The sequence below is a fragment of the Exophiala viscosa genome, assembly GCF_022695815.1.
Source record: "Exophiala viscosa unplaced genomic scaffold EDD37scaffold_8, whole genome shotgun sequence".
In the NCBI taxonomy this organism is placed as follows: domain Eukaryota; kingdom Fungi; phylum Ascomycota; class Eurotiomycetes; order Chaetothyriales; family Herpotrichiellaceae; genus Exophiala; species Exophiala viscosa.
Window position 1 is genome coordinate 1,160,559 of NW_026944360.1, and position 17,343 is coordinate 1,177,901.

At 51.4% G+C, this 17,343-nt stretch overlaps 6 protein-coding genes across 6 annotated transcripts; 3 read left to right on the forward strand and 3 right to left on the reverse strand.

Moving 5' to 3' along the window:
- Positions 1–194: 194 nt before the first annotated feature.
- On the reverse strand, positions 195–2,253 carry EDD37DRAFT_488480 (uncharacterized protein). Its single transcript, XM_062813309.1, has 3 exons — positions 1,866–2,253; positions 647–1,801; positions 195–591 (listed from the first exon to the last, which is right to left on the reverse strand). Exons 1-3 carry the CDS (start codon positions 2,031–2,033, stop codon positions 568–570), a joined length of 1,347 nt encoding a protein of 448 aa, XP_062668618.1. The 5' UTR covers positions 2,034–2,253; the 3' UTR covers positions 195–567.
- A 3,462-nt stretch (positions 2,254–5,715) lies between these two features.
- Positions 5,716–6,393, forward strand: EDD37DRAFT_651993 (uncharacterized protein; the record flags this gene model as incomplete). The annotated part of the gene is made up of 1 exon (XM_062818415.1): positions 5,716–6,393. One exon carries the CDS (start codon positions 5,716–5,718, stop codon positions 6,391–6,393), a length of 678 nt encoding a protein of 225 aa, XP_062668619.1.
- Positions 6,394–7,409: 1,016 nt separating this feature from the next.
- EDD37DRAFT_658752 (heterokaryon incompatibility) lies at positions 7,410–8,380 on the reverse strand (the record flags this gene model as incomplete). Its single annotated transcript, XM_062819002.1, has 3 exons — positions 7,410–7,555; positions 7,645–8,122; positions 8,264–8,380. The coding sequence occupies 3 exons, from the start codon at positions 8,378–8,380 to the stop codon at positions 7,410–7,412; spliced, it is 741 nt and encodes a 246-aa protein (XP_062668620.1).
- A 1,107-nt stretch (positions 8,381–9,487) lies between these two features.
- On the forward strand, positions 9,488–12,404 carry EDD37DRAFT_488741 (uncharacterized protein). The gene is made up of 2 exons (XM_062813311.1): positions 9,488–10,564; positions 10,611–12,404. The coding sequence occupies exons 1-2, from the start codon at positions 9,745–9,747 to the stop codon at positions 12,245–12,247; spliced, it is 2,457 nt and encodes an 818-aa protein (XP_062668621.1). The 5' UTR covers positions 9,488–9,744; the 3' UTR covers positions 12,248–12,404.
- Positions 12,405–12,560: 156 nt separating this feature from the next.
- EDD37DRAFT_651996 (ORMDL family-domain-containing protein) lies at positions 12,561–13,168 on the reverse strand (the record flags this gene model as incomplete). The annotated part of the gene is made up of 2 exons (XM_062818416.1): positions 12,561–12,967; positions 13,036–13,168. The coding sequence occupies 2 exons, from the start codon at positions 13,166–13,168 to the stop codon at positions 12,561–12,563; spliced, it is 540 nt and encodes a 179-aa protein (XP_062668622.1).
- A 573-nt stretch (positions 13,169–13,741) lies between these two features.
- On the forward strand, positions 13,742–16,356 carry EDD37DRAFT_488629 (uncharacterized protein). Its single transcript, XM_062813310.1, has one exon. The coding sequence runs from the start codon at positions 13,981–13,983 to the stop codon at positions 15,877–15,879; it is 1,899 nt and encodes a 632-aa protein (XP_062668623.1). The 5' UTR covers positions 13,742–13,980; the 3' UTR covers positions 15,880–16,356.
- Positions 16,357–17,343: the final 987 nt, after the last annotated feature.

A 17,343-nucleotide genomic window follows, 5' to 3' on the forward strand; every position in this document is an offset into this window, starting at 1 on the left:
TTGGCAATGACTATGAGGGAAGTTGTGGCGGTCGATGTTATAGCGAGCCTGAAATCGATGGATGCGACGCGGTAAGTTTGGCCTTGCCTACGTTTGACGCGACCGTGTCTGACCCCACAGGAACTTTCACCGTCACGTGCGAAAGCGACGGTCACAAAGAGAAATCCTGGGGAATGGTTTCATGTATCATTGAGAAGGACGTCTTCGTCTTGAGTCACTCATTCACTCATTGTTCGAGAACACATTATGGAGACGTCGAATCAGATATATTGACTAGGACCTCAGGAATGTTGGACACTGAATCTCACTATCAGAAAGAACTAATTACTCAACGAGATTCCGACAGATATATCTTTCGCATCGTGCCTTTGGTCTTATCGTCATCAAATACTCAGGTACCCGCCCTTCAGTATAACTTTGATCCTAAAGATATGGTTGGATTTCGCCCGCGACTGTGCCTCGTTAAATATGTTTGCAAATGGGTATCTCTTTTCGCCGCTAGAGATTGCATGACAGTGGCGGCTTGTGCTTGATGTAAGACGTCGAGCTCGTTGTGGCAAGTCTTGATCAATAGTAGTTGCCGCGTGGTACCTGTGCCAAATGAGTTAGACTGCGTTAAAACGATTCGAGTGAATGAATGGCTTACAGCTAGAAAGATGGCAGTAATGACTGCTGAGATGATAAAGGCAGTAACACAGGCTTGGAGGAAGATGGTATCCTGGATTTGACGCAGCATAGGCTCCTTGATCCAAACTTCACGGTCGAAGATTTTGCGGATGACATTGCGCTTTTCGTACTTGACCACCCAGGGAGCGTCTTCATAGCTGTTGAAAGAGCCCAAGCTGTCGAATGAACCTTTTCCCAAAGTGTAGTCTGAAGAAGCCTCGTCGTCGTCGGTAAAAAGTTCCCATGGACGAAGATGTCGGTGATGCATGCCGTGCAGCACAACACACATGCCCTTCCAACCAGCGAACAGCGTAGCAATACCAATGAACAGTCCAAGGAATCCCAGTGCTCTCCAACCACGGTTGGCGGAACTGAGAGTGATAACAATATCGTACACGATGCCAGCCACAATGCCAGCAATACCAAGGCCGCGGGCGAAGGTCTGTCGTGGCGGGTTTCCATTGCAAATTGTCCATCGAATGAAGTTGGGATGGGCTTGACGCCGCAATGACCATTCGACCGTGGCAATGACATCGCGGAAAGCTGTTGGGTGGGTGGTGATGGAAAGAGCCTTGAGGAGGACCGCCTTTTCCTTTGCCGAGAGGTTCAGCGTTCTTGCTCCACCTTCGGCAATATAGACGGCGATGATGCGGGAGATCTCCTCACGGAAAGGCTGGATAGTAAAGGGTTGCAGTGTACCGGCGTCCTCGAATGCTGTCTCCGCTACCTTGCTGTGATCCGTGGTGCCAGTTCGCAGGGTGGTACCGTCCTCGCTGTAGCCTATAGTCGACGGCGCCACACTGTCGTGATCAGCGGCCGATGGTGTTCTTGGAGGCGTATTGAAAGGGTTTGGTGCGTAGGGATCTGGCACGGTCACCTTGAGATTGGGGTCGAAATCGGTTCCCTTCAGGATAGCAGCGGCGCTGGCGGGAGTCTTCTTTGGCTTCTCCTTTTCGGTGGCGGTCCTCTCCGCGAGAGCTTGTTCTGGAGTCCACTCTGGTGCCAACTTTTGCTTGCTCTCTGGTAGCTCGGCAAATCGTTGACAGTAGTCACGGTACCACAGAAAGAATTGGAGATTCTCGGCGTCGTGTTCAATGTAGCGGAGGAAGTCCATGAACTCGCGAGTAGTCACTGGCTATATCCGTGTCAGCTATCGTCCTGCAACGACTGAAGCACATGCAGGTGTAAAAAGGACTCACTGGGCAGGTTCCGCCATTGATGATCTTGTCAAACGACAGAGCATCAGGGATGCCATGTGTAGAGCTGGAGTTTGATATAATCGACTCTGTTGGCTTCTCCGACTCGAATGAGGTGCGAGAGGAAGTAGTGACATAGACTGGACGCCGGTAATTGAGTGAGAGAACCATAGTGACCTGTTGTTGGGGTAATCTTAGGTCGACGTAGGTTGTGGCTGTTGGACAATGATTGCAAGTGTAGCCGCAGACTGGCGGAAGCAGATACTAAGTAGTTGGATCCGGCCGATTCGGCACGTGGAGGTCACGCACGGTCACTCCGAAGATCAATCGATACGATTGAGACTTTTGGGAATTGAACCAGGGCGGGAGAGTGACAAAAAGTAAGATAGAGTTTGAGAACACTGGGGAATCTGAGCGCCTTCTGGTCAAGTGCTCCGAGGACAAAGCAGTCGCGGTTGAGACTCTGTCGTCTGGCTGCTGTCGATCGTAGACGGAACGAGTCGTTCTTCTTACATTCACGAGGGGTGATGGGAAAGAAAAGGCTTCAGCTCGAGAAGCAACGGAAACAGAGGGTGTTTATCTTTTCTACTACGTGTCATACCTGGGGGGAAAATGTATGCTGGTGGCTGCTGGCCGTGTCGGACAAAGTTCTGCAAACCCCTTGTCTGCTTTGGATGGAGAGACATGGGTGTATCGCCGCTTTGGCTAGCAATGGCTGGCAAAAACGTGCCATTGGGAGCGCCACGGTGCCTGTCAGTGTCAGGACTGAAAACTGGTCCGAACCTCAACACGAGAGGGGCATTCCACTCGATGGATGAGGGACTAGCTCGTACTACGGACGCTGCAAGCCACCAAAGGGGGGAACCAGGACAACTTTCCCACGGCCACACCCATGTCAAGATGAATAAGTTTCAAGTATGCCCTGGTCCCTGATACGGAGTCAGTTAGTAGAACAATATCAAATACGAGGTGGAAGACTGATTGAGAGAAGAAAAGTCCGGATCAGCCAAGAGAAGCGGAACAAAAAGTGACTAAAATGGGCAAAAGATCGCTCGCCTCGCATCTTGCAGCGGACGCCAATTGCGCTCCCCTGTCCATTCACAAAGCGCCATTTGTACGTCAAAGGCTCAAAACTCCATGTCACTGCGTCATCCATTTCACCACTTCACCAGTCAACACGCGGTCAACTTTCAAACCCAGCCAGCCTCCAGAGCACTCCAATCCTCAGAACAAAACCGTTCAACAGAGGGCCGTCCTGATCGTCCAGCGATCCTCCGGAGATCATCTTTCTGCCCAGGGCGTCTGCAGCCGGCAAAACGACCTTATGAGCACCCCGAAAATCTTCCTTCGATTTCGCCTCAGCTCCTCACCTTGCACTCTAGTATCTCCTTACATCAAAAAGACGTAGTGGCTTGCTGTCAATAGAAAAGTCAATCAATCAGCACAGACAGATTCCACATTATGCGCAGGTGGCGGTGGTTGGAGCCGTGGAAGGGTGGAAGCTAAATGCACCGTGGTCAAAACTCCGGTAAGGGTCGCCTATCGTTGGTCAGTGCTCACTGGTACAGACCCGCTCGAAAAAGGCATGTCAGTGGTTCAGCAAATCGCCATGTCTCTGTTACTAGCCATATTCGAAATGCTCCAAGAAATAGATTCCGTTCCTAGATACCTCGTCCTCGTCCCCTTCCTCTGGATCTGCGCTGTGGACTCAGACACTTCTTCGCCAACTTACGGTCTTGCCGTCTACCTCGTCCAAAGAGGCACCTTGCGACGACGTCCTGAAGTTTGGGCAACGCTACACATTGAGGTATGATCAAAGGGCAGCCAGAGTTCCACGAACATGCGCCCTGTCGTCATGGTGCATCTTGTGTCGGCCTGATCCTTGCTGGCAAATCAATAGCTATTATCGCTAGCCAGGTACAGATACGCGAGAGTCAACCCCATCCGACCTCCCCTTCTCATCAGTCCTGAAGAGTTCCCCACCCAAAACAGCTTCTCAAAGCCCTATCCAGCGCTCTTGGCATGTTGGTTCAAGAACGCGTGGAGGCGCTGCGTTGCATTGTCCACAGGCATGGGATCACCCTCGTAACAAGCTTCAGTAGCAAACATGTCCAACTTCTGTCAGGATTCTTATCCTTCAGATACGGGGTCTACCAACCACGCTTGGTGATCCCGCTTCACCCACTGTCTCTTTTCGAGTTGGCCAGATCATTGCCTGTGTCACCTGTCAAAAGAGGGCTTCTTTGTAGCAGCCGCATCCGCGCAGTCCGAGTTGCATATACATGAAAAGAGCTTTCAGCCTACATATGCAGACTGACACCAGCTAAAAATGACAGGTTTTGCAAAATATGTCGGGTTTGCCTCCCGCATCCGAAGAACTTCTTTTGCGATCCATGAGCCACGTAGGGTCGATAATCGGAGGCTCAACCCTCTGAGCAAGACTCGCTATTCTCAGTACCATGCCCCTGTCTTCCCAGAGCTAAGTGTTTCATAGTATCCTGGCAACCAACAAGCGCCTTCCCATCTGGGTACAGTTCGCACGGCAGACAGCATCGATTTTGTACATTTGAGATCACTGATCATCTCAGCCTCGTGCTCTCGGCCGTCCTTTGCGCTGTTCCTAAGATTACGAGGTCCAGACTGCACAATGTCGGTTAGGGAAGATGTTCAGATGCTATGTTCTTCACGTATTTCGGCATCCTCGTGGTTGTTGATCGTTGTCGCCAACTATCCGGCAAGCTTGCCGGGCGTGGACCATGGGGTGGCGCTGAGGCAGTCAAATTGCCTTGGGACTTTCTGCATCCAAAGCCTTTGCCCCTCTGACTCCACGAGACCCCAACGCCCAAAGATAAACCATACTGCTGGACTCCTGGTGTTTTGATGGTAAAAACCTGTCAGTTCACGAATCGTGTACCCTGCAGATTATCGTCTCCGGTTGCACAGCCGTTTTCATGACTACACCCGCATTCATATCAAGGGATACAACTTCCCCCGGCCTCAATACCATGCCCTCGTGCAATAATGCTAAACCTACAATTGCAGTAATTGCATCACACATCATAGCGCCGCCTTCTAGTGCTACAGTCCCAAGAACGCCTTGCATTGAGTTTCCCCCTAGCGGTACGTCACATCCCGTCTCCTGCACGTCTGCACGTTTTCCTTCTCAACCGCCCTTCTCGAACTTGACAGCTGTCGTAAACGGGACTAGAATAGTGAAGTCTTAGGTATACACGTGGCTCCACGTTCACCTACATAGCCGATCAGCCGCAATGGTCGCGATGGCGGGAGAATGGTCGCATCATGGCTATTAAGTCGCTAAACTCACACGATGCCTGACTCGACTCAGGGCTTGACGTACGAGTATAGTTATGTACATCGGTAAGGGATTCAGGGTCCCCTATGCACAGACCATTACCATGGTAGACGCTTTCTGAAACGGCACGCACGAGCCACCCACGCGGAGATGGTGCTCTCAATCGGCGCTAACTTGAACATACTGTCTTCACTTCTTTGCTATAATCTAACATACAACAAAAGAGAATCGAGTTGTTCTTTATTTTCGAGCCTGCTCAGCGTATCATAGGCCTTCGATGTGAAGACAGAACAAAGGCAAGTCTTGCAACACCCAGCTATAATTAGGTTGTCTTTATATCTCATTGTCCATGGGGATATTCTTGCGCAGGTGAACAAAGGTGAGTTGCTTCATTGAACGCAATACTTATGAATATAGCCCCAAGATGAGTGCACACAACCCATCCCATCCTGCAGTAAACCAGAGCTGCCCAAATACTGCAGTATCCTGCCCTCGTAAGGACCTTGCACGAAAGCCTCGCCGATGCAATCGCCCAGCACCATGTTCTTTCCCTGGCGAAGAGATACCACAAACACTCAAATGGAATCGGATTCCTGCGCCGCTCCGAGTACGGTCACTGTAACCCAGACGGTTTTGCAAGGAGTGGCAACGAGCACAGTTGATCCAGACAGCAGCTCCTTTCCTTCAACGACCGACGGCATGGTCGTAAGCACAATTCCGGTGTTCGGGGGTGGCTTCGAAACAACCCTAGTGCCAGTACCTTCTTCTCCTCCCACAACAACCGCGTCCATTACTAGTATCACGGTTTCCAGATCCGTCGCGACGACCAAGACTCTCAGCCTTGCCTCTGCATCTCATAGCTCCAGTTCGTCAAAGACACCCTGCCCCACAGCCAGTTCCAAGGCCTCCAAATCTGCCCCTGCTGGAACAGTGGCCGGCGGCGTACTGGGCGGTGTCGCTGGTCTAGCCATGATCATGCTCCTCCTTTTGTGGTGTTGCAGACGGAAACGAAAAGTGAATATTACCTTCAAGCGGAACACCAAGAACATTACTCAGCCGGAGTCACCCAAAGATGTGGAAGCCGTCAAGCAAGATCGCGATCTGGCTCTGCAGACTCTTCAACAAAACCAGCATATTCCCAGCCCGCGCTCATTTGATTTTGGCTTACCGAAAATCCCCCCTCACTCGACTGCCATAATGCAGAAGCCGTGGATTTAAAATGTCGGATGTCCTCTTCAGACCACGAGAAAATCAGACTTGTGTACATTAGCTGTATCATCACCTTGCTGTAGCAGTAGAATACCAGAACTTTGGAACTCATCATGACATGTTTCCGACTACTAATACTTCTTCAGCCTTCTCCTACTTCCGCAGATCTGCCGTGCGAAGCATTGGCAATATCAAAGCCCCGCTCGGGATTCCCATAGCCATGACGCGTTTCAGGAGGCTGGTGCTGCAGACGCAGGCAATGGCGATAAGTGTATCAAGTCCCTGCCGTCGTTCCCAAACCAATGTAAATTGATGTCAGCATCGGAGGAGACCTTTTCAGCCAGCTTTTCTCTGACTATCCCGCTCGTGATCAGTCCTTCACGTGCATAGAACCTGAGCGATGATGCTAATTCCTCCAACAATAACATGAGTCGGTCGGACAACTTCCCCACCGTAGTGGAAGCCTCGGTGTAACCAGCGAAAAGGAGAAGATAACGTGCCCAGGCATAGTCGTTGTCGAGCACGAAGCGGATGTTGTCCCGCGTGTTGAGCTCGGCTAGCTCCTCGATGAAGCAGTCAAGCACGATTACGACGTCCGAGCTGAGCTCTGGAATGCCGATCATATATGCCAACCACTCGCGTCCAGGAAATTCTGGCCCGTAAAGAGGGCCAGGATCTGGGTCGTCAGGATAGATATCACAATCTCTGCGATTAGCACAACTTTTAGCCTATACTTCGATTTGCGTTTCAGTCCACTTACAGCGACGGTTTGACGGGGGACGCAGCGATGCTGAGACCATCTACAAGGCCGTCGTTGTGCTTCATTGTGCTGCCCAAGTAGTACATGATCTGGAGATCCCTGTCATCGACAAGAGAGTCCTTTAGCCACGGCCATCTAAGCTTTTCTTTCTGTCGATGCGGCAGTCGAATTTCTCGCACCTCATAACGATACAAGGAACGGAAAACATCGGATATTCTCTTGACCTGTTTGGCACGAATAAGCGAATATACAATCATCGTGCACTTCAGGATCTTACCGTGTCAAACACCTCATCAACTTCCCAGTATAGGATTGTGACATGGACCTTGCGGTAGTTCTTCCTGACTGGATGAAGAGACTTGACCGAAGTGCTTGGAGCATTGGTCCCCGAATAAGGTGATGGATCGGGACCTACACAGCGCGTCAGTACGACGGGCTCACTAAAGCGGACAGCGGCGCTGAGACTTTCAAGGTATTGGAGGCCATGCTGCATTTCATACCTTGTATTGATCTGTCAATCTGCTCTCGGAGTCTTACTAGAGCCCTCTCTCTTTCTCCATAGATGAGCGGCATGTAGATATCGAATATGCCGAGTAAGGAATACGCTTCATCCTCTTTACGGGTCGTTTTGCGCTTCGCGGCCCAATCCATGCGTTTTTTGACACTAAAATCAGAGAGAGGACTTCCTCGAAGCGCTTCAACAGCAATACCGGTGATGCTGTGAACCTCTTTCTCAAGCGAGATCTTGTCGCCAAGTCGAATGCCCTCCGACGAGAAGAACTCCACCAGTCTTGGTGCAAGAAGCTCCTGGAGCGTCCAGCCCCGGGTGAACCATCTGCTGTTCCTGAAGTCATCTTGCCATGCATTGTGTTGTATTCCCACCGCATGCACATCGGAGAGGTAGACGTAACATCGGGCAGCTTCGCGATACCAACGGAACATGGAATTGATGGCTTCGGTGAGCTCAACATGATTAGTCTTGTCGATGCAGCAGGTATCGATTCAGCAGTACTGATATCCATCTAGGGCAGCTTGATCGCTGCAGAACTGGATTTTTTGGTAGCCAGACTTGGCCCTTCGTCGCCGGATAGATCGGCTCTGGAAGTCCTGCAACGTCACTTCTTGTGCGGGTGCTCCCCAGGTGTGAGAAAGTACCACGTAGTCCGGAATGTCATCATCGTGTAGATCGTCAGTCAGGCTGAGGGTGCCATTGGCATGTCGCTGCAAAAGACGCATGATTCACAATCAGAAATGCAAGGTCGGCGAAATCGCATCTTGCATCGACGTTGCGCGAGAGACTAGACCTGTGTACGAGGAAGTTGAGGGATTCGCGACCATTGTGGCTATGGGAACAACGGAGAGGTGGTGCTCATGGCCCATTGCAGGGGGCCGAGGAATGAGAGTGAGCACAGGGCGGCATCGCGCTCTCCTTAAAACGGCGTGCTTACTCCACAGCCGGGCATGTTTCAACCTTTGTTTCAACCTCAATGTCAACCTCATCTCTTCTCTCGACACCCTCTCAATCGGAAGTCGCCCATGAGAGCGCGACGACATCATTGCCGGAGCGATGGCTCGTTGACCGGACGCGATGCTCCTTAGGAAGCTCAGGATGACGCATAATCCTCATGGTGTTCGAAAACCTTGTCCTTGAACCCGATGTACCGTCAGCACCTACCTCTATCGTAAGCACCACAGCGGCAAGCACGGCTCCTTCTGATGTTGGTCGGTGGACGGGCCATGCCTGTCTTCAATATCAATGTCAAAATGCTGCAGCTCTGCTCAAAAGTCGAGAAACATGTCAAAGGGTCAAGTACGTGAGGCTCTTCACCGGCTGCTGGCTTGGCAAATCTGGCCAGATTCAGCTTCACCGAAATTTGTGGTTTATATTTTACGACAATCAAAAATTGGTGTCCAAATGGGTAAGCTATGTCCTCTTCTGTGGTCTAATGGTTTATACATGATTCTAATTGCTTTACAGATAGCTTTTACTCGTTGTGAAAGGTCTAGGCGGGGGCCATATAAGTTACTTATGGTTGACCATCCTTCCAGCATCTGGAACCCTATCCACCCGGCTTCCAGGTGTTAAATTCAGTTGAACTGTGTTCGAACTCCTTTTCTTTTTTGCATTTTTGTCCTTCCTTTTTTGGCAGTCTGTCTAAGTCCAATCGGGTTGTGTGCAAGATCAGCTACAGTGAATGACCCTATTCTGTGACCACTCTACTACTTCAGGGAGTAACGCACATCCGCCAAGACGGAGGAGGATTCCCTCCACATCGCTACTTGATCCTCGAGCATGGGTGAGCAATGAAGCACAGGACATGCTTGGAAATCAGCTGGTATGTGTCGGACGGACGGTTCTGGTAACGAAACCGCCAGAGCCTTGAGGGCTGCTGGGCGGCCAGTATGTTTCGCATGGGTGGTACTTCGGGGTGAGGCAGAAACCTACCCAAACTCGGTGTTGTGAATTGCAAGTGAATCAATGTTCAATGTTTACAGCGTGCAAGATATTTCTCACAGCACTTTGATGTCATCTTTCTTCCTACTGTGCCTCAGTGCTTTATTGCTTGAACGTTCCTGCGCAACTACTACTTGTCCTGAAGATGTCGAAGCGCGCATCGGCTCAAGATAGCAGCGACGGCTGGGTGCGACGCTCGAACCGACAGACGAGACAGCCTCATCGCCTGGGTAATCTCGTGTCGCATGACGAAATTCAAGAGCGAGAGACGATCCCGGCCAGCAGCCCTTCCGACCCTGTCCTTCTTCCTGAAATTGACGAATCAACGCTTCCATTCTCGATGCAGCAACCAGAAATTGTCAGTAACGACTTGAGTGATCCCAAGGAATGTGAAGAATTATCGAAATTCATACCAAGCGACGTTATCGATGAGTGCCGGAAGAAGGGCATTGCTATCGAGTATGATCGCAAACAATTCGGTAACCGACGACCTACATGGAATCGCCCTCGGCCCCGTCCTCGTCCTCGTCCTCGTCATCGTCCTCGTCCACGTCGGACTTTGCCGGCTTTCGCCTCGGATGCTGATACAGCAAACAACGCTTTTTGGGGAATCGTGCCACCACTTGTTCCAAATCTTCCGACTGAGACCAGCACAGAGTTTACCGTCGATTCCTCCGACGCGATCGTCCATGTGCCATCACCGGAGACAGATCCAAAGCCTCTGCCAGAAACTTCACGTTCTCGATGGGTAACTGCACTCATTCAGTTGCAGAGATACCGCGAGGAGTTGGGCATAACTTCTGATGATGACGATGGTGACGATGATGACCTGCAAACTTGGTGTTGGTGTCAGAGAGGAGATATTGGATCCGAGAGCGTCAAGTGTGGCAATCCCGATTGCACCACTGGGTGGTATCACAAGCCATGTCTAAACGTTCATGAACAATGGTTCTTCAAGCAATATGGTCAGTATACTCTTCAGAATCGCACCGCTTTGACTGACCATTCCAGAACTATGGATGTGCACCAACTGTATGATCCCTAAGTGGAAGGCTATCCTCGCTGAAGAGAGAGCCGCAAGAGTTGCTGTCAGTGACAAATTACTTCAAGCCACTCCTGCTCCTATGGACGCCCATGTTCATGCCGAGCCTGCTGCCGATTCACACGCCGACATTGGTGAAGGCACAACTCCTTCCAAACATGATACTGGTGCCGACACCGCTTCTCTCTCCAGCCATCATACTGTTCGCAACTCCGCTGCTCCTCACCTAAATGGTGCCGACAACATTCCCGCCACTTGTGATGAGGTCAATGGCTCTTTCACTCCTGCTGCGAGGACCAACGATGCTTTGGCTGACACCTCCATCCATGTCGCTCCCCATGACGTCCACGAAGCAAGTGTAGCTACAAGTACTGCTGGTGATCAGGATGGTGATCTTTCCATGGACGACTGGTCTGAAAACGTGTCTCCGAAGCAAGGGCCGAGTGCTAGCTCCGACACAAGCCCAGTGGCAGCCTCCAACCACGAAATCCTGGTGGACAATATGGCGGCTCAAGCTGTGCACCAATCTCGCACGATCATTGACCTTACAGAAGACGATGATGAGCAACCCCCACGCAATCTCATAGACCTTACTCAAGACGATGACGACCACGAAGCGGCTCATGAACCGCGACCGACGGCCCCGATCGAAGGAGGTGGACTACATCCTGCTCGTCCATCTTCAAGCATTACGAACACGTTTACGTCCTCACACGCACACAACCTACCTACCTCACAAGCCCTCCAGCAGTTTGCTTCCGTTGCAACAGTACATGCAGCACCGCTTCCTGTCCCAGCGCCCCGTCCAGGTGCTATCTCTATGTCTGTTCACAACATTACCAGCCTGCAGGCCTCAGCCAGAATGTGGACTTCGAATAACAGCTCAGTGCGACCACCTCGAGAAGGTCCAGGCATCTCACTCAGATACAAGCACGGTCAGCAGCTCCCAGTCATGTCAGCTGAGCGAGAAGAGCCCCGCTATGTCCTCGTCCCTTCGTACAGCAGTCGAGGCGTGTTACGTGGTGTTGAAGTACCAGTGAAGATCCTGAACTTCTTCTCTGGCACCCTCCGAGGCGTCAATGGCTGTGAGAACCTAGCCTTCTTCGCTGCGGGACCGGTCGGGACCGTCAGCATTCCTCAAGCGGATCTCGTTCTCGTTCGGAACGTCGTTGACTTCCTGAAGGGCGAGTTCTTGTTCGTGGCTCTGTCCTTGATGGACATCCAGACAACCGCCCGCCAGAAGGAGGTCCTGTTGACCTATGCTCATATCGCGCACCTCCTGGGCATCGACGCCCTGATGAAAGCGGCGTTGCACGCCCTTTATGTCTCTGTCCTGCGCCGCCCTCAAGACTGGGCCGACCTCGATGACAACCAGCGTGTTCTCGAGGAGTTCACCTTCTCGAACAACCCGGCTCGACGTCTTCTGAGCGGTGGCAGGCAGCACTCCATCCTGCCCAATGTGACGGGGGAGGCTGCCTTGCCCTGCGAGGAGGGTCGTCGCCGGGAGATTTGCGATGTGGGAAGCGGTGGCGCCCGGGTGTTGGGTACGTGGGGACCGCCATTGGACCTGGTCCTGGCACCCGGTGAGGATGAGGAGGGTGTTTGAGTCAAGTTGAATGCTGAAGAGGGAGTATGGCAAGGATACAATACGAAGCAAGAAGGAGATTCTGTCAGGAGTACATCACGTTTGTAGAAAGTAAGACAATGGCATTGAAATGCTTGTTGGACTTCATTGAGATTGAGCCTAAAGTAAACTCATTGACCAAGTCCTGTTTCCGTCACCCTGCTTGTAGCACATCGAAGAACATTCCTCCGAAAGAACAAGGTCAAGACACAATGCTGGATGGAAATGCAAGGAGGGAATGTGTCCGCCCACAATCACGCCGGGCTGTTGTGCGAAGACTCCGAAAGTCGTAGTTTTATTCGTCGGGAGGGTCTGAAAAGAGCCCTATTCTGACGCGATGTAATTGCGGCAGTTTCGGTATTACAACTGCCATGAGAGCCATGAAGTTGACAGTGAAATATGTGAAGTCGTAGTGGGTGTAATGCGTGCTTAACAAAAAAAGCACGATTGGGACGATCAAGAGGAATTTCTTCGCTGGCGTGTACTGGTCGCCATTGTCGATCTGCTCCCACATGTTCAGATTGTCGTATGCTCCTGCATTGAATTCGAATGGCACGCCACGCACCCAGTGGAACATCAGATACGAGCCGGCCATGTACGTGATATTCGTGAGCGTCCACGATATCTCCTGTGTGACGCCGGGGATGATGTCAAATAAGATCTTCAAGCCGATGATCAGAACAGGGTGTATCGTCCACGCGCCTAACACAGATGTTAGCCACCATTGGGGTATTCATAGCCTGAGTAGGCGGGATATATGGTAAACCCACCTTTTGCATTCACCCATTGTGAGTTGAGGTTGGGCAGGGCTGACTGATCGCTGATTTGTTCTAATGACTCGGGTGGTTCTTGGTAGATGATACTGCTAGATCGTCTCCTTCGTCCGGTCTTTCCAGTACTCATGGCTGCGTTGTATGCGGAGACTGGGGGTGCTTGTCTGGCATCGGCTTGGAAGGAGATGGTTCGATGAAGGGTAGTATGAGAGGTCATGGAAAGCTCGAAAACGAATGGCTGACGTTTGGGTAGTTTCAGGTCTGCAAAGATGTATACGGTCAGCGTGTCTTTTCTTTGTCTGGCAGAAGCCTGCGTCCTCGAGCCGAGCGTACCTTGACGGCCTTTTACGAGACAAGCTCAGCGGAATGGTTCGTGTTGTATTGGTGACGTCTGTAACAGAGTTGACAGATGCCCGTTGGAGTTGACGTTGAATGCAGAAAACAGATTTTCGCGAGGCAAAAACTGTGAGATATGAGCAGGAATGTATATAAGAGGTCCGAAAACGCGATGTAGAGGTAAGATGTAGCCTGTCGAGATGAATGAGTGTCGGATCAGACGCAATAATACAGGATTTTGGTTGATGGGACTGCGTGATATATGGAGAGGCGAACATGGGTAGGGGTCGGAACACCGGTGGTCTCTGGGGCGTGCATAACACACTGGCACTCAAACCAACAGCACGCGAGCAAACAGGCTTCACTCATTACTTAGCGTGCCTATTTCCTGGCCTACAGTACTAACCTAAGTCCCAGTTGGGAAGCCTAGCCGAAACCGCAATTACCCCAATATTCAAAAACTCCAAATTTCGATGTTGTCGTCGATTCATTTTTCGAGTTTGCTGTAGGCACAGTTCACGACAAGTGCTTTCCGAGGTTGCAAGTGATCCTCTCTCACTATGTTGATGTGAGCGCGACTACTGACTTCAGACTCAAAACCATTTCATGCATCGGAATGCAGGAGACTCAGATGAGGAAGGCGAGTCACGAACAGCCTCAGTCGGCCTGAGACGCACTCGCGCCAACAGACAAGGTCAAGTCGATGATTCTTCACTTGTGACTCTCTTCCCACCTCAATTTCAGAGTTCTACCGCAGTGATGGGAAATTCTGCCTCCCAAGCAGTTGCGAACTCCGACTCTCTAAACCAAACACAGGACTCTACCTCTGCCGTTCCTTCCACACTGGCTGGCACGATGCCGCCTCATCCCTCACCTGGATTTGGCAAGAATCGCCTCGCGGTTGGCTTTCGTAAACCAACGGTTCCCATCATCCAGGACTCCACTGCGAATGACTCCTCGAATTCTGCGACTGGTGCAAGCCCTGGGGTATCGGCTGACGATGCTATCGAGATCTCCAGCGATGAGGAGGACGACTCTTCAGAAGGAGGAGGAATGGTCATAAATCTTGAGCATGATACACCAGAGGCTGGTGACGAGATCATGGCAATTGACACCGACGAGGAAGAGCATCTTAGGGTGGTCAGCCATGCGACAAAAACATCATCACAAAACCAGGACGTCAAGCAACTTTCAAGTTCACCGGACGATGCTGTTGAAATGCAGTTGCAGGCTGAGATCAATCAGTCTGCCACCGGGCGTTCCAATCCGTTCGCAGCAATTGAAAGTCCTGACTCACACCCTGTCCCACGCCTTGCGGACTTGAAACCGGATGAGCTGGAACTTCAACTGAAGTATGCTTTCTTCGACGTCAAGAGTGACCAGGTCGACTTGACTTGGCCCGCCATCTGTCTGGCTTGCTTGAAGCCCGGCCATTCCGAGGGAGCCTGCCCCGAGGAACATTGCGTCCATTGTGCAGCAGTCGGTCAGCATCCAGGCCGGCTTTGTCCTCTGATCGGGCGATGCTCGAGATGCCGTGAGAAGGGACACACAACAGATTTCTGTAACGCAGATCTCAAAGTCACAACCGTTCCTTGTGACCTATGTGGTGGTTTGAACCATGTCGAAAGATCCTGCCCTAGCCGTTTCTTCCCCGCCAACACTGAGATTCTTGCCGGCTCTCACGAGTTTTGGATTTCTTGTTGCGTTTGCGCAAGTAAATCTCATCTTGTGGGCGACTGCCCCGATACGAACACAATCGCAAGGGCTAGATGGTCTTTAAGATCATTCGCACCAGGACAGGTCACCAATCTGAGTCTTGAAGCTGGCACTAAGCAACGTGAGCAGCAGGCTGCAAACCGTGGAATGCGTCCAGAAGGTATGCGCATTAGGGGCCGCGCAGGCCTTCACAACGCCGGAAATCCTCGTTCGGATCAGCCATCGGATGAAGACAACGAGAACACGTTCTTTGGACCTCGAGTCACGAACCGTGGCAATGACAGTCGAGGTAACTTCACATTCCGACAACCTCACACTCTACCTGATCGTCCCCCTATTGCCTCCCATGGTGATCGGTACGACCGTTACGACGCTCCCTCGGATACGCGCTCAGCCCAAGGTCGGCCCCGGAATGATTGGTATGCTACGGACTCCTTTGGTCGTCGAAGATCGAGATCTCCAGGTCGATCCGATGAGAACAGAGATGTCCGTCAGCGTTCGCCCGGTCCATCACCGTACAGCAGTCGCCCCTCCGCAAATGGCAGGACCGTCGACGTTTCAAGAGGCCCCCAACGCGGAGGCGGGAACGACCGCCCTCCTCAAGGTGTTTCCATCCAGCTACCCCTAAGACGCGGATCGAACCCGATTTCGAACCAACACGCTATGTCAGATCAGGCCCCGATCTCAGGTCAGCCGGCTCAGCAGCCCAAAGCGGTCGCGGGTAAGGGCAGAAGGCCTAGGCAGAAAAAGTCCAAGAAGAACGGGGCCAATGCTCAAAGACAAGCGTGAGGAATAAAAAGAATGGACACCTTTTCTGCACTGATCAAGCTAACCATCAACACAAGTAACGCAAGCGACTCAAGCGACTCCGATGCTCCTGTCGATATGACCAAATACGATGGACCAGCAACTCGTACAAGATCGGGACGTCAACGATCAGATGTTCAAACCCGCGCAGATGATAAGCTGCGAAGGCCACGTGCGCCCGCAAATGCTGTGAGTAAGTTCGTGGATTCGGTCAATGCCAAAAGACATCAAGAGGGTCTAGAAGGCATTCAGGTCATATTCAAGCGCAAGGCTCCAGGGTGAGTTTGTCTCCAGGAGCAATTTGATTTTCGCCTGTACTTATTACTCCAGGTTTTTCTTCACGACAATGGATAAGCGACACAATACCTATGCTTGCGAGGATCAAAATCTAGTCATTTGGAAATGGTTAGAAGCAGTCAAGTCGTATAGTGCAGCGTTGGATCAGCACTGGGAGACATATCTCCAATCTGAAACAGCTGCTGCTCCGGACCATGCCTACCTCATCCCACGTCTCGTCGACTATTTCGACAAAGCGGCTAAGAAGTGGAAGCGAAAGCAACCAACTCGGAGAAATGCTGTTCCAAAAGCACCCGAGGTGGATGCTTCTGAATTGCCGACTCCTGGTGACCACATCCTCAAGCTATATCTTAAGAAGATTAGCATGGATCGTGACAAGCTTGGGCAACCACCAGTTGTGCTGGACTATGATAAAAAGAGGTGAGGTCTCATTCCTTTACCTGTACACTGGTGGTTGCTGATGCTTGAGAAGACCTGTCTTCGTTGACCTGTCCGGTCCTGGGCTAAGAAGAACATTAAACAAGAGTGATATCGAGTCAGCATGGAAATGGTGTGACGTCTTCTGTTTGAGCCTGCCAGCATCAACAACGTTGGACAACAAAGAGGCTCAATTCGCCCGTGCAGAATACAGGACAGCCCTCATACGCTACCCTGAGCTTTCTTCGTTCTTGGGAAGGGAGCTATGAAAGGCCGGAGATTGAGGCTGATGGGCAGATTCTCAAGTTGGCGAGTACGATGTACAGCGGTTGCCGGGTTTGATACAAATTCGCTCTGACGGCAGTTGGTACTCTTTCGTAACAATATCCGGCCGTGGGAGAAAACATGCATTGCAGTCCATGTTTTCGGACAGGTGAAGCGAATTTGGGAACATTGAGGGCTGGCCCGCGGGCATGTATGAAGTCAAAGGTGCACGAAGTTGAGAACCAAGCTGCTGGAAGTTGAGGCGCTTTGCGAGCTTGACCTGGTTCACTACCTTGGGCTCTACGCAAATGAGCTGGACTTATTGAAGGGGTCACTGTTACAACGCATGCTTGGAAGTGAATGCTGTAGAGATCGCTCTTGGTGACTGAATATCCGGTGGACTGCAAGCTTACAACACGATCAGAGATAGTCAGCTACGAAGAAAACGTGCATGCCGATACATGAAGT

Bases quoted from the DNA above. Each gene is read 5' to 3' on its own strand.
- EDD37DRAFT_488480 (XM_062813309.1), bottom strand. From the start codon at position 2,033: ATGGTTCTCTCACTCAATTACCGGCGTCCAGTCTATGTCACTACTTCC. The intron at 1,802-1,865 runs GTGAGTCCTTTT...ACACGGATATAG, and splicing joins TCAATGGCGGAACCTGCCCA to CCAGTGACTACTCGCGAGTT. The intron at 592-646 runs GTAAGCCATTCA...CATTTGGCACAG, and splicing joins TTACTGCCATCTTTCTAGCT to GTACCACGCGGCAACTACTA.
- EDD37DRAFT_488741 (XM_062813311.1), top strand. From the start codon at position 9,745: ATGTCGAAGCGCGCATCGGCTCAAGATAGCAGCGACGGCTGGGTGCGA. The intron at 10,565-10,610 runs GTCAGTATACTC...TGACCATTCCAG, and splicing joins ATGGTTCTTCAAGCAATATG to AACTATGGATGTGCACCAAC.
- EDD37DRAFT_488629 (XM_062813310.1), top strand. From the start codon at position 13,981: ATGCATCGGAATGCAGGAGACTCAGATGAGGAAGGCGAGTCACGAACA.